This window comes from Engraulis encrasicolus, chromosome 13, assembly GCF_034702125.1.
Source record: "Engraulis encrasicolus isolate BLACKSEA-1 chromosome 13, IST_EnEncr_1.0, whole genome shotgun sequence".
In the NCBI taxonomy this organism is placed as follows: domain Eukaryota; kingdom Metazoa; phylum Chordata; class Actinopteri; order Clupeiformes; family Engraulidae; genus Engraulis; species Engraulis encrasicolus.
In genome coordinates this window covers 36,775,496-36,790,394 of record NC_085869.1, presented here as the reverse complement: position 1 = coordinate 36,790,394, position 14,899 = coordinate 36,775,496, and the positions used below count along the sequence as shown (strand labels likewise).

Genomic DNA, 14,899 nt, shown 5'->3' with positions numbered 1-14,899 from the left:
AAAAAAAAAAAATATATATATAATACTCATTATTATAGTTAAAAGGTCCGATCACCCACAGTAGTACAGTATAGTAAACGCCATTCACAAATTTAATTTCAGTCTAGGCTCATTTCCTTTCTCCCTTATCAGAAGAGGAGGAGAGAGAGAGAGAGAGAGACAGAGACAGAGACAGAGACAGAGAGAGGAGGGGAGAGAGAGATAAGTCAGGCCACTGGCCGGCCGGACAGACGCCTGGCGGACTGCCTACCTCTGGCACAGGTGAGCTGGTCGGCTGCCAAGGTCCAGCCCGAGGGGCAGGCGCAGGAGTAGAACCTGGGGCCCACGGCCGAGAGGAGGCAGATGTGTGTACACGGGCTCGCCTGGCACGGGTTATCACCTGCAGAGAGGGGGAGAGAGGGAGGGAAGGAGAGAGAGAGAGAGAGAGAGAGAGAGAGAGAGAGAGAGAGAGAGAGAGAGAGAGAGAGAGAGAGAGAGAGAGAGAGAGAGAAGGAGAGAGAGAGAGCAAGTTCAGGCGATCAGACATGACTAATGATAGACTTCAGTGTAAACATCCAGACTGAGTAGAGAGGGATGGGGCGTGGGGGTTAGAATACTGTACGATGCATCTACTGTGCCACATTAAAGGTGCACTGTGTAGGATGGTGGCCAGAGTAGGTATTGCAACTATGCTGCTCATTGGAACTCTGCTGCCTACTGACAAATTTGATCTTTTCATCAATATTTACCAAAAAATAATCCAACATTTACTAGTATGAAAGAAGCTAAGTAAGTTTTTCAGCTAAAAATGTCTATTTCTGGAAATTCAAAATGGTGGGCAATACATGGAGAAGATTCACCTTTTAATGTATGGAAAATACAATGTGTTTGACACTAGTATATATTGCAAGAAAATCTGACCTGAACTGGTACAGTATATTTCACTAACTTTCTTATTTCATACATGCGGGGGTAGGTCTCGCTAGCATTGTAGCGTCATGCCTATGGCGGATACTGTACGGTGTTTGTCTAGATAGAAGGCCAGTTAGCCTGTGTGCTGTTTACTGATTTTACTCCTCGACATTGCACACATTCCTTCACCACAATAATAGGATCTACATCATTTCAGCTTAACGTGGCCAGCTATGCAAGTAATGTGCTGTGAGAGAGGATGCAGGAAACTTGGGGGTGTTAGTGACTACAATCTACTGTACTACACTAATGTTTGAGCTGCCCCAGTCCCGGGCCAGACTATATATGGCATGATGTGTGTGTGTGTGTGTACTCTACTTAAAGCTGTGCTAATTTACTTTTAAAAAATGAACCCTACTTAGCATCTGCACTTGTTGTTCTGTATATTTCCTGTGCACTTTGTATTTGCTATGATGTTGGCTATGATTATGTCCTCCATTGTAAGTCGCTTTGGTTAAAAAGTGTCTGCCAAATGCAATGCAATGTAATGTAATGCAATGTAATGTAATGTAATGTAATGTTATGTTAGGGTGGGCTTACTTGGGGGCTGCCGGGCTGGGTGCACCGCCACCAGGCCCATGGGCTGCGGGAGGTTGTAGAGCATCACCGTCTGGTTGCCGCCGTGCCACTTATGGGCCCGTATCACCCGGTTGACGTGTCTGTCGGTCCAGTACATGTAATCCTCAAAAATGGTAATCGCGTGGGGATGTTGCAGGACCTTTTTTATTAACAAGGGACAGGAAAAAGACAAGAGAAAAAAGTTAGTGTCAGCATAATAAAGAAAAAGTATATATATATATATATATATATATATATATATATATATATATATATATATATATATATAACAAACAAACAAACAAAATCATACAACAGTGGCAATGGTTGACGTAGCATCGCCCTGACGTGTGCTACTGCTGAAACGTCACTGACCCATAAACACCAACAATGTGAGAAGCCACTTCCTCACCAGGTCACTTGCTAGCACTTGTCTCCTGTTGTTGCCGTCGTAATCGCAGAAGTCGATAAAGTCCAGGTAGGCGTCTGCGAAGTAGAGCAGGTTGTTGGGGTAGTCTATGGTGAGGCCGTTGGGCCAGTACAGCTTTTCGCTGATGATGGTGGTTCTCAGTTGGCCATCCATGCTGGCCCGCTCAATACGCGGGTTCCTTCCCCAGTCCGTCCAGAACATCAGGCGAAACCTGTGGAGACAGAGAGGGGAATTCATTTAAAAAATAAATTGAAAGTTTTAAAAAATATTTTTTTGGGGCTTTTGCGCCTTTATTAGACGAGACCGTTTGAGATGGCGACAGGAAGTGAGTGGGCGAGATAAATAAGGGAGAATTGGGATATTACCTCAGGCCGGAATCGAACCCGGGTCCCCAGCGTTGCCATGCAGTACTCCACCGTTTGAGCCACAACAGGGCCAAGTCTTTATCTGTTTTGTTACACTCCCTTTTTGCTTCTTCTGAACTTGTTTTGTCACACTTACAGTAAAACCAGTGCTTTTGTTATGTTACAAATAGAATACCCTCTTTATCTTTTAGAGAGATGCCATCATGGCAACAGCAGTTGGAGTTGCTTGTGTTTTCCTGCCTGCATACAGCTGTGTGTATGTGTGTGTGTGTGTGTGTGTGTGTGTGTGTGTGTGTGTGTGTGTGTGTGTGTGTGTGTGTGTGTGTGTGTGTGTGTGTGTGTGTGTGTGTGTGTGTGTGTGTGTGTGTGTGTGTGTGTGTGTGTGTGCGTGTTTGTGTGTGTGTGCACTTATCTGTGAGTAGTACTCCGTAAAACATGCACATCTCATGCCATAAAGGTCACATTATGAATGAATAAAACATCCACGAAGCTGCAATCAATGTATTACTGCCGCGAGAGCGTTACGTTACCCGTTTCTGGGGTCCACCACGAGGGCTCTTGGGTTGGTGATGTTCTCGCTGACCAGCACGGTCCTGTGGGAGCCGTCCAGTCGGGCCACCTCCACCGTCTCCAGGATGTAGTCCGTCCAGTACAGGTTGCGGCCCACCCAGTCTACTGCAAGACTCTCCGTCACCGTCACACCACTGTCAAACACCTGTTGAGTTGAGTTGGGTTGGGTTGGGTTGAGTTGAGAGAAGGGGTTTTATCATTGACTTGCATATTGTTTAGGTAAAGATATTGTTCTGGGTGTGATTGTGTGTGTGTGTGTGTGTTTGTGTACACGTGTTTGTGTGTGTGTGTGTGTGTGTGTGTGTGTGTGTGTTTTTGTGTGTGTGTGTGTGTGTGTGTGTGTGTGTGTGTGTTTGTGTACACGTGTTTGTGTGTGTGTGTGTGTGTGTGTGTGTGTGTCTGTGTGTTTTTGTGTACACGTGTTTGTGTGTGTGTGTGTGTGTGTGTGTGTGTGTGTGTGTGTGTGTGTGTGTGTGTGTGTGTGTGTGTGTGTGTGTGTGTGTGTGTAGTATAAGTTTTGATAGCTTCATGCTTAACTCATACCATTCATTGATACACAAGTGTGTGTGTGTGTGTGTGTGTGTGTGTGTGTGTGTGTGTGTGTGTGTGTGTGTGTGTGTGTGTGTGTGTGTGTGTGTGTGTGTGTGTGTGTGTGTGTGTGCGTGTGTGTTTTTTTTAGCAGCACAAACACACACACCCAAGCAGTTTTGTTTGATTCATGCCATTCATTGTTTTGAAGATGGTACAGTTGGTACTCACCACAGTCCTGTCGGTGCCATTCTTGTGCGCGCTCCATATCTTATCCTGGGTGGTGTCTGACCAGTAGATGCGGTCGGTGGCCGAGTCAAAGTCGATGGCAACAATGTTGCGTCCGTCGCGCACCAGCGATCGCACCACGTTGGGCTGAGACGTGATGTCATCGGCTATGATCTGATTTCTGCTGGCCACCAGCAGGAGAGCCTCTCTGGAGCCTGTGGAAGAACACACAACAAAGAGAGATCAAAGTAAATATTATGAAGAGCTTCACTGCATTAATGACGTACGTTCCATTTTGGAACATTTTGGGAAACTGACATTTTTGTATTGAGCCTTTCATTAACTTGCATTGCAAAAAAGTATGTTCTCAAAATATCTGAATGGCAGGAATTCACACATAGATGACAGGACTTCTGAACAGTCATTTCCAATAATACAATGCCAAAGTCAAAAGTGGTGGATACAGCGCTTTGCAATGAAACTCTTCATATACTATTTACTTTATCTTGTCGGGAAAACTCATCATTGCATTACATTACACTACACGTAGTTGATGGCATTTATCAAGCAACTTACAGATATTACAGGGCATTGGTTATAGCCCCTGGAGCAGTGTGGGAATAGGTGCCTTGCTCAAGGGCACTGCAGCCATGGAGGGAGGAAGGGATTGGTAAGGGTGGGGATTCAGCCTGCCACCCTGTGATCTACAGCAGTGTTTCTCAACCTTTTTTTAGGCGAGGCACCCTTTCAATTCATGAAAAATTTCAAGGCACCCCAAACCAACAAGCCGTAACATGGCATCGCATCCGATACCACAAAAGCTTAGAAAAGTAACACATTTGGAGACATCACACAACCGACACTCAAAGTTGCAGCTGACTGGGGCGACCTATATTTACTTAATTGTGCTTAAATGGCAGATTAGCTTATCAATTTAGACAAATATGTCTCATATTACATAATTTATTTATCAGCCACGTTTCCGCGGCACCCCTGAGGGGGGCCCGCGGCACACCAGGGTGCCCCGGCACCCCTGTTGAGAAACACTGATCTACAGTACGGTCCACCTCTCTAACCACTAACACGGCTGAACAATCGCATTCCATCATGTTTACTTACAGAAGGTACAAATGTACCCGAAAGTACAGAAGGTACAAATAATATGCACCAACAAGCAGCTCTGTATTCCATATCATACCCATGATGATATGGCGCCACTAAGTCTTGAGAAGCTTGAGAAACTTTGCTACATGTTTAAAAGTATCAAACCTGCCAAAACAGTCTGCCTTCAGGTTTTGACAGGATATATTTCTACTTAGCGTATACCTCTCTTGCTCTAGCCATGCATGTTCTTTCCTAGGGTTATGGGACCCAGCAAAAAGTATTACAAATCATTGTTTTCCTTCAAAAAAAATCGTCCTCAGAGGGTAGTTAGACTCATCATGTCAGTGAGTGATGTCTGATTCAGGACAGGCTTGATGTCTGTGGCAGGCAGCACACAGCTCATAAACAATCCTTTGTTGCTCCTCAGGAGTTTTAATATGCTCATCGGAAGATGCCCGACTGACATTTATGTGATTTCTTCCTCCATTATCAGCCGTAATCAGAGCTGGGGGTCAGCAGAGGAGGAGAGAGAGACAGGAGCTAAACCGTGTCCAGGCCAGGGAGAAAAACAGTCTCTGGCTCCAACGGCTAAATGTGATTGCGAGCAAAAGGGTAATTTTGCCTCTCGACCCTTGACAGGGCATGTCATGGCTCTGGCTTAGCCCAATCGGATTTGTATCAAACAAATGAAGACCTGTGTTTTCGGTGTTACAAAATAGATGTTTCAGGGTTATTTTTTATCTACTATCTTCATTAACCCCTTGGCGCAGAGTCTATGTTACAACCTTACTGTCACCAAAATGGAAAAGGCTATGTCTTAATCTGTTGAATTATGATGTAGTTGAGTATTCGCCGCCGCCGCCGGCGACCCCATCTGCAGTAAGAGGCTACGAGTAATAAGTTAGTTCCTTTTTTTTGCAAAGTGCAAGGGTGTATTGCACATCTGTGTTCTTGAATGATGCATGGGACGAACATACCAGCAATGATGGTCCTTTTGAACACTGTGCATAATATGAATGATGCCATTGTGAAACAGTGTTGTTAGTTCATCGCACACAAACCAAAGGCCCAGCTTCTCTCTCAATGTATACTGTGTGACCACTTGCAATTTGTCATGCACAAGCACCAAACAATACACACATGAACACACACACACACACACACACACACACACACACACACACACACACACACACACACACACACACACACACACACACACACACACACACACACACACACACACACACACACGCCAACCATCTTGGTGCACACAATGCGCTTAGTATGAGTGATTGAGCCATTGGGAAACCGTGCTACAAGTTCATTGCACAAGTCAATGAAGTCAAGAAAGGGCCAGCTTTCATTTTACAGCGTACATCCACTTGTAATTGGTCATGCATGCATCAAGCACAAACCAGTGATGGGCAAAATGGTTAGTTACAATTAGTTAGTTACAATCTAGGGCCACATATTCCAAATGACTTGGTTTTACCTGGCCCAATTCAACAAGGTGATCATTCAAGCAGCCAACCACCTGTCTGAATTAGACAGGTAAAAGCAAGTCATTTAGAATATGTGGAACTGGGCCCTCATCGACTATGCTCCCGACCCGGGTCCTTTGCTGGTCCTTCCCCTTCTCTCTCTCCCCACTCGCTTCCTATCACCATCTTCACTATACAGTCAATAACTCCAAAATATATATACTGTATATAAAAAAAGAATATGTGGAACTGGATCGTAACTAATGAATCCGATTTTGCCCATCACTGGCACCAACCCAAACACGCCCGCACGCCACGGACCTGAGACTTTGCACGTGCGCTGGTCGGCCTCCAGCGAGTATCCGTCCTGGCAGTGGCACCTGAAGGAGCCCCTCTCGTTGAAGCAGTGCTGGCTGCACAGCCCCGGTGGCTGGCACTCGTCAATGTCCTCGCATGTCTTGGAGTCGTTGGTCAGCTGGAAGCCTAGGGGGCACGTGCACTGGGCGCCAAACGGGCCCTGGAGGCAGCCGTCCGTGCAGCCCGCGTTGTTGTCCGAGCAGCTCTCCTGGTCTGGTAGTGGAGGGGGAGGCACAGAAAGAATGTAGAGAGAGAGAGAGAGAGAGAGAGAGAGAGAGAGAGAGAGAGAGAGAGAGAGAGAGAGCATATATTAGACATGTGAAATGGGTATAAGACTCGTACAAGCTTCGTTTAATCGTCACGTCATCGGACTCAAGACTCATGCAGCAAAGGGGAATTCATTCACGCATTTCGTGGGGGGAGCTGCCTCTAGATGCTACTGTATTATTTACAGTAGAACTGCATTGGATAACCAATCAACCAACTGACTGCATTGCCCAGTGAGTTCACAGAGATAAGACTCTGAGGAAGACAAACGAAAACAAAACAAAACAAACAAGCAAACGAAACGAAAGACACAGGTGGGTTTGGCTACTCAGTATTGCGCAGCGTTCAGCGTTACTTGGTTAATGTTCGCTTGATGTTCTACGTCACACATTCCTGTTGGAATCAAATACTACGTAGTATCCAGTTGTTGTTTTTTTTCATGCGTGCTAGTACTCTACACAACTACAAGATGTCCAGGGCATGTCACCAGAGTAGCATACGGGACTCTTCTCCGTAGTTGTAAAAGGTTAGTAGGCATGTGGTAGTTCGGGTGAGTTTGGGGATGTTCACTACAACATGCAAGGGGGACTCGTGTGAATGATTCTGGGTTTGCCTACCTGGTAGAGGCTCATCTGAAAGCATTGAGAGAGGCATGAAAGGAAAATCACAGGTCACTCTTTTTAAAACGTTAATTCAGACCAGTCAGATCGACAACATGCATGATTTGCCATGTAAATGTAAAGAGTTGTTACCCTCCCACTCCCACACACAGTAACTGACGATAACTGACTTAAACAGGGGAAACCCCAAAGCTGGCACACATGACGTAACATATAATCATTGGTCTAACCACCAGAGGAGGAAGGTACAATATAAGAATAAACGCGGAATTGGTATGAGCAGCACAATTTTCAGATGGATTAAGCTGAGTGAGTTATATAGCAGATACCCTACACTTGGGGCCTATACTACAAAGCTGATTCAGGAGTAAACCAGGTTAAGTTAAGATGTAAATGATCTAATAAAAGAGCCTGGAGTGATTTTCTTAAGAAACAGAAGACTCCAGGCTCTTCTATTAGATGATTTATAGTACCTCTTAACTTAACCTGGTTTACTCCTGAACCTGCTTTGTAGTATAGGCCCTTGGTAGTTGACTATAAAAACATCAAAACAATTAGTAGTCCTATAATCCAAATTACAATCTTGGTAAGTAACATTAACTCTGGTAAGTGCGTTTGCATGTTGGTATGTGCATGTACTGTATGTGTTTGTGTGAGTGCTTTGTATTGAGTGAAAAAAAGGTGTGAATGCTACCTTGATCATGGTAGAGTCATGTTTTTTTATACTGGATGAGTAACCAACCTATGGTGTCTCTACTGTACTGTGTGAGAGGTCAAAGTTCCAAGGGGGCGAAACAACAAGCAAACAAAGCACACAAACAGAACCCAAACTTACTGCAGAGCGGAGACTCGTCGGCCCCGTTGGGGCAATCAGGCACGTTGTCACACACCCGGCTGAGGTTAACGCAGACGCTGTGGCCCGGGCACTGCCACTGCCAGCTGGGGCAGCGGAACGGTGGCGTGGGGCAATCGCGCTCGTCGCTCATGTCCCTGCAGTCGTTATCGCCGTCGCACAGCCAGCCGCGGAAGACGCAGTTGCCGTTGTCACAGCGGAACTGGGAGGAGGAGCAGGTGCGCGGGATGCAGGCCTGGTGCTCGTCGGAGCCGTCGGCGCAGTCGGCGTGGCCGTCGCACTCCCACCACGACGGGATGCAGTTGCCGTCCGCCTGACACTGGAACTCGGTCTCGTGGTGGCACATGCCCGGCGGTCTGGTGGCTGAGTGGAAGAGAGAGAAAAATATTTGAATAGTTCAAAAACACAAGGTCAGGCCTAGCCGTGGTTTATTCGGCTGGGAACTGGACTGCTACGCAGGGTTCAGTTCCCGACCCGGGTCATTTCCCGATCCTCCCCTGTCTCTCTCTCCCACTCACTTCCTGTCCCACTCTTCACTGTTCTGCCTAAATAAAGCTGGATATATATATATATATATATATATTATAAAAGCACAAGGACAAACCTCTTAAGATTTAACTTTGCATATTTTGCTAATTCAAAACCACAGGTGTCTTTCTTTTCCCAAATCTTTGTGTTTGTCAGGTGTCCCATATCGAACATGCCTGTAAATCGTATTACTTCTGCATCAAAGCTACATAATGCTACATTGTAAACAAATTCTCCACTTACGACAGCCAGCTTCGTCGGATCGGTCACTGCAGTCATTGACACCATCACAGCGGTAGTAGGAGTTCACACACTGATGTCCATTCGCACACTTGAACTCATAGGCAGTGCAGTTGTACACTAAAACACAGCGAATACTTCATGAAGTAAAATAACATAACTTGCTATTGGTTCCAAATGAACCACGTTTATTCCAAACTGAAACAGTACAGTACAGGGTGTTCCCTTGACTAAGCAGGGAAAATAATACCGTATGTAAAACAGATCAAATAAGTTTAACTTCGAGTCTTGAGCTCCAAGGTACTCACCACAACCCTGCTCATCAGCCCCGTCCACACAGTCCCTGTCTCCATCGCACACGTAGCCAGGGTCAATGCAGCGGTGGTCTGGACACTGGAACTGGCCCGGGTGGCATGTTCCCTGGTGGTCTGATGGTCATACAAACACACACATAGATACATGATTAGGCGTACACACAACAAATACTTTTTCTTTTTGTGTCTTATGCGTGTCACATGGGGCACCCATTACCTAATTAATAGGGAGTTGATCAAAGGGTTGCAGGTTCTAATCCCACCCAAACTAGTAGGTGCAATATGGACAATTTTGTGCACCCTCATCCACATACGGGCAGTACTTGAACAAGATCAACCAACCTACGCTGTGTGCAAACCCTGCAAAAAGCTAACCAGTTTCTATCCGACTAACCGACCAAAATATTACTGTATAGACTCAACTGCATGTGACTAATATAACAACTGTGAGACACTTTGGATGAAAGCGCCAGTAAAGTGTGATATAATAATATACAGTAATGTAAGCAAGTCATCCAACTCCAATAGTATCTGTATATTGCTTGATAAATGCGTCAGTGAAATGTACGTAATGTAATGGAAGGCAATGTAATGGAAGGTAATGTAATGTTTTGTGTGTGTGTGTGTGATTATTGTCGATGTCGATGTCTTATGTAAGGGTTAACGTTCGGCGAGAAGGTCGCTACCGTGGAATAGCAGCACGACAGAGAGAATCTTTAGACCCCGACGCGGAGCGGAGGGGTCTTGTTCTCTCTGAAGTGCTGCTATTCCACAAAGCGACCGACTCGCCGAAAGTTAACCCGCTTATTATATGGATATAATTAAATGATTCACACATGGCGGGGACATTTCTTTAGGCCTATTTAATGTTAAGATTGTTGTTGCGCAAAACAAAACAGTGCCGTTGTGGAACACCGCAAGGCAACAGGTAGCCAGGACAACAGGCGTTGTCTATCACAGCAGCTGATTAGAGTCTTGTTGAAAAGTCGCTTTAGCAGTGAAAAGTCTTGTTGCCATTGACAGCGGTCTGTTATAGACCAACCCGTCCGTTATCGAAAAATAACAGACGTGCGAACGTTGGGGAGCCCCGTTGAAATGAATGGAGCATTCGACCGATGACGTCACAACCATATAATAATTATATGTTAGTCTAACTGCACATTGGAGACTAGTCAAACACAATTTCAATCTTCTGTGTTAACACTGTCACATGGATTTTGACAGTAAAGTACACTTTGGTGTTTTGCCTTTGTCTCTAATGTAATGTAATGTAATGTAATATAAGGTAATGTAATATAATGTAATGTAATGTCCACTGTCTCCTACCGCAGTTGGCCTCATCAGAGCCGTCGCCGCAGTCGTTATCCGTGTCGCAGCGCCAGGTGTGCGGGATGCAGCGGTGGTTGGTGCAGCTGAACTTGTCCGCAGGGCAGGTGCCGGGCACCTGGGTGGGGCAGTCCCGCTCGTCGCTGCCGTCCAGACAGTCGTTGTGGCCGTCGCAGTGCCAACTGCTGGGGATGCAGCGCTGACTGGCACAGGTGAAGGCCACAGAGGAACAGGTGGTGTCTGGAACATGACAGAGAGCCATGAAGAGTGTTTATGCCACTAAAAACGCCAAAAATAAGGATGGCTACGTTTACACGAGACATTTCATTCGGAATGAACTCACTTAAATTCTGAATAAAGCTTATTTCCGCTTTCAAACCGTCATGAAAAACACTTCAAAATTCTGAATTAAAAGGTCAAAGTAAACTTGACAGAACTTTTTGATTCTGAATGATTAATTCTGAATTAAAAAAACGATGTGATATGATGCATATTGTACAATACAGTATATTTGCAGTAGGTACAGTATTGTGAACTCCCATCACATAGGTTTTTCCTTCACAAACATTCGTGTTGTGAGGAGGGGCAAGATGCTATGCAGCCAGGGTTGCACAGGTAGGGATTGTTTATAAAAGTAAACCCATGTATATACAGTAAACAACCAAGTCCCAGCCCCCAAAATGCTGCAACGCTATCAGTTCTTACTGTGCACTCCGCAACCAGCCTCGTCGCTGTTGTCATAGCAATCGTCCATGCCGTCGCAGCGGTAGCTCTGGGGGACGCAGCGGCCGTTGGAGCAGGAGAAGGAGTTGGAGCCACACTGCAGCACGGGCGGCTCGTTGTCGGGGTCGGCCACGCAGGTGCGCTGGTCCGGGGACAGCTTCATGCCGTAGGGGCAGCCACACACGCGCTGGGCGTCCGGCGCCGGGAAACAGAAGTGGCTGCAGTCACCGTTAGGGTTGGTGGGCCTGTTGCAGAAGTTACCACCTGGGGAGAGAGCCAGGAGATGAGATGGGGTAGGGACGGAGAGGAGAGAGAGGAAGGTGAGAAAGAAGAGGAGGGAGGGGGAGAGAGGAGCAGAACATGGGATATGGATGGAGAGAGGAGAGAGGAGGAGATAGGAAGGTGGAAAGAAGAAGAGGAGAAGGAAGAAGAGGAGGAGAACATGGGGTAGAGTTGGAGAGGAGAGATGAGGAGAGAGGAAGATGAGAAAGAAGAGAAGGGAGGATGAGGAGGAGGAGGAGGAGGATGAGAACATAGTGTAGGGTTGGAGAGAGGAGAGAGGAGGAGAGAGGAAATTGAGAGGAGGAGAAAGGAGGAGGAGGACAGCATGGGGTAGGGAGGATAAAGGGGGAGGATGGGAAGAAGAAGAAGAAGAAGAAGAAGAAGCAGAAGAAGAAGAAGAAGAAGAAGAAAGGGGACAAAGAGAAGGAGAACGAAAAAGAGAAAAACATTTCAGTCATGCTAGATTAATTACATGTGGGACAACGGTGGTGCCATCTCAGAGATGTAGTGCTGAAAAATGAAGGAATGTTTGTGTAAAAAGATGGATATGCACACACACACACACACACATACACACACACACACACACATTCGGACAGAGCCCTCTCTCTCTCTCTCTCTCTCACCAATCTGGGAGTTGGAGTCGAAAGCTTTGACGTGCATGATGCGGCTGATGCCCCTTCTGATAACCACCATCTCGCCGCCGTCCGTCTTGCGCACTCGCACGATCCCACCCAGCCTCCAGTCAGTGAAGTATGCATAACCTGGTGACACAGACAGAGGCATAGCTGGATTAGCCATGAGGCATACAGGGCATTTGCCAGGTGGACTGTTGATGATTTTGGTCCTCCCCTAAATGCAGTGGTATCAGTGCCTCATGCCGCTACAGCTGACCTCTCTGAGTCAGATTTAAATATTCATTTTGCCTGTTGCAGTCAAAATAGCTCGTAATGGACTAAAAAGCATGTTGTCACAGGCTTCATTGTCTCTCTCAATGCCTGGTGGACCGGTCTTGGCCAAAAATGCCCAGCCTGATTTTTTGTCCCAGACCAGCCCTGCACAGAGGGGAAATGATGGATCGGTCAGACCTACAAGTGAGTGGGGAGCTGAGAGCAACCCCCCTATGAATACCAGAGCACTAACTTTGACATTAGATACTTAATCTCTCACCACTAGTGGTATTAGCAAAACTGGAGGTTTTTTTTTTTTTTTTTTTTTTTTGAAGAGGCACGGTAATTGTCGTGCCTGCTATTTATCAATAGTGGGCATTGTTTTGCTGACGTGGTCGCCACGCAGAATAAGCTTGCTATAATGAAATTATGACGGACATTCGCTATACGGAATAAACACTGAAAAAGCAAAATACCGGTATGCATGTATTTCTTTTTAAAGTGCTGTGATTTTTTGCGAGCTGCAAAGGATCTGGATTTCTTTGCATCTCCAATTCTCAAATAATTCTGAAATGTAAAAGTATGACTAAAATAGTGAGTGGATTTTGTTCTGTGATATATCGTTATCTATGTACGGTATATACAATGTACAGTATGTGCAATATAGATTAAGTAGTGAATTAACTAGTAAGTAGGCTATGTGCGTACATCCAATCAACAGGTGGATCAAAAAGGAACACACAGCATCAAACAAAGCATAGACATCTCTGCACACAGTTTCTGCTTCCGGTTCTATAATAATATGCAATGCTCGCCTCAAACTTCGTCAGGCATGATAGCCAGGACACACCTGCAAAGATGGTGAGTCCGAAGGGATGAGAGATCTGAGTGATGCGGTCCAGTGATAGGCGCTCGCGTCCATTAAAGGTGCTGTGCTCAATCTTGTTGAAGAAGGCGTCCACCCAGTACAAACGCTGAGCGCTAGGAGGAAAATACACACATAAGGGGTCAAAGACGTTCTTTTTTTTTTAGCTCAGATGTCAGGTGGCGCAACAGCATCTAATGCCCATGAATCAATTAGTAATTGGTGGTTGATATGCTGCAATGAATATGCTTCTTAGATAGTTCATTAAAAACAAATAACCAAAAATCTATACATTGTGGCACTAGCTGTCGTTGCGCCGCCCTGACGTGTGCTACTGATGAAACCTCACTGACCCCATACACAGGACACATCAGTCAGCACTGGGGCCAGACCTGGGCCTGCACTGGGGCAAAGGATTACCACAGATCATGTCCGTAAGTAGCTTAGTAGCAAAGGCAGATGTCCAAACAATAGACAAGACAACACGGGGCAGAGCTCACCAAACAAGCGGTGTATTTGTTTAAGACTACTGCAAGCTTTCTTTTGCCTGTATTAGAGAAAGAGTGAGGAGAGACAGAGGAAGCTAGTGGGGGTGGGAGATGAGAGGGGGCGAGATTAGGACATGACCCCCGGCCGGATTTGAACCTGGTTCCTCAAGGGCACCTGCCCTGATCTGGGTCAGGCACACCACAATGACCCCATGTTGGCTATTTCTATACACTGCACACTTATGTTTTTTGACTCTAATTTATTTCCTTCTTTCTTCCCTGTTTCCTTTCATTTACATTTGTTAACTTTGTGAAGCACATTGAGTTGCACCTGTGTATGAAATGCGCTATATAAATAAACTTGCCTTGCCTTGCCTTATGTTGGATCTTTTTTTTCACTTTGCACACCTTTGTTGGTTATTTTTACACTTTGCACATCTAGAAAAATATGTTTCCTAATTATACACTGTGCACACTTATGTTGATTATTTTTACACTTTGCACATCTATTTTAAGATATGGCTAAACTCAACTTCAGTAGTGACTGTGGTTAAAGTCTTGCCAAAGATCCCAAAGGCGACCAGCACTTCCAAGCACTCCCAAGTGAAGAGTTGTTTTTTTAGTATCTGAACTTTGCACTTCTATGTTGGCTAATTTTACACTGTGCACGCCTACAGTATGTTAGCTATTGTTACACTTTGTACACCTTCTATGTAGTCTATTTTCACACTTTGCACACGTATGTTGATTACTATTTCATACAGTACACATTGTGCCTACTGGATGTTTTTATACTGACCTATTGTATGCTGCCTCTTTTATACACAGTACTCCATGTTGATTACTGTTACACTTAACACTCACCTATGCTATTTTGGAACGTCATACTAAAAACTCAATGGAGAACAATAATGAATGAATGAATGAA

At 45.5% G+C, this 14,899-nt stretch overlaps 1 protein-coding gene across 1 annotated transcript in view; it reads right to left on the bottom strand.

Moving 5' to 3' along the window:
• Nucleotides 1-14,899, bottom strand: part of lrp2a (low density lipoprotein receptor-related protein 2a) — a 136,859-nt gene that overhangs the window by 75,478 nt on the left and 46,482 nt on the right. Inside the window, exons 19-32 of the mRNA XM_063213850.1 lie at nucleotides 13,469-13,599; nucleotides 12,355-12,492; nucleotides 11,429-11,710; nucleotides 10,724-10,963; nucleotides 9,392-9,511; nucleotides 9,087-9,203; nucleotides 8,298-8,678; nucleotides 7,460-7,474; nucleotides 6,540-6,788; nucleotides 3,634-3,845; nucleotides 2,835-3,019; nucleotides 1,922-2,150; nucleotides 1,492-1,669; nucleotides 251-379 (exon numbers count right to left, since the gene is read on the bottom strand). Coding sequence (XP_063069920.1) covers nucleotides 251-379; nucleotides 1,492-1,669; nucleotides 1,922-2,150; nucleotides 2,835-3,019; nucleotides 3,634-3,845; nucleotides 6,540-6,788; nucleotides 7,460-7,474; nucleotides 8,298-8,678; nucleotides 9,087-9,203; nucleotides 9,392-9,511; nucleotides 10,724-10,963; nucleotides 11,429-11,710; nucleotides 12,355-12,492; nucleotides 13,469-13,599 — 2,606 coding nt within the window. The remainder of the gene's footprint in view (nucleotides 1-250; nucleotides 380-1,491; nucleotides 1,670-1,921; nucleotides 2,151-2,834; nucleotides 3,020-3,633; nucleotides 3,846-6,539; nucleotides 6,789-7,459; nucleotides 7,475-8,297; nucleotides 8,679-9,086; nucleotides 9,204-9,391; nucleotides 9,512-10,723; nucleotides 10,964-11,428; nucleotides 11,711-12,354; nucleotides 12,493-13,468; nucleotides 13,600-14,899) is intronic.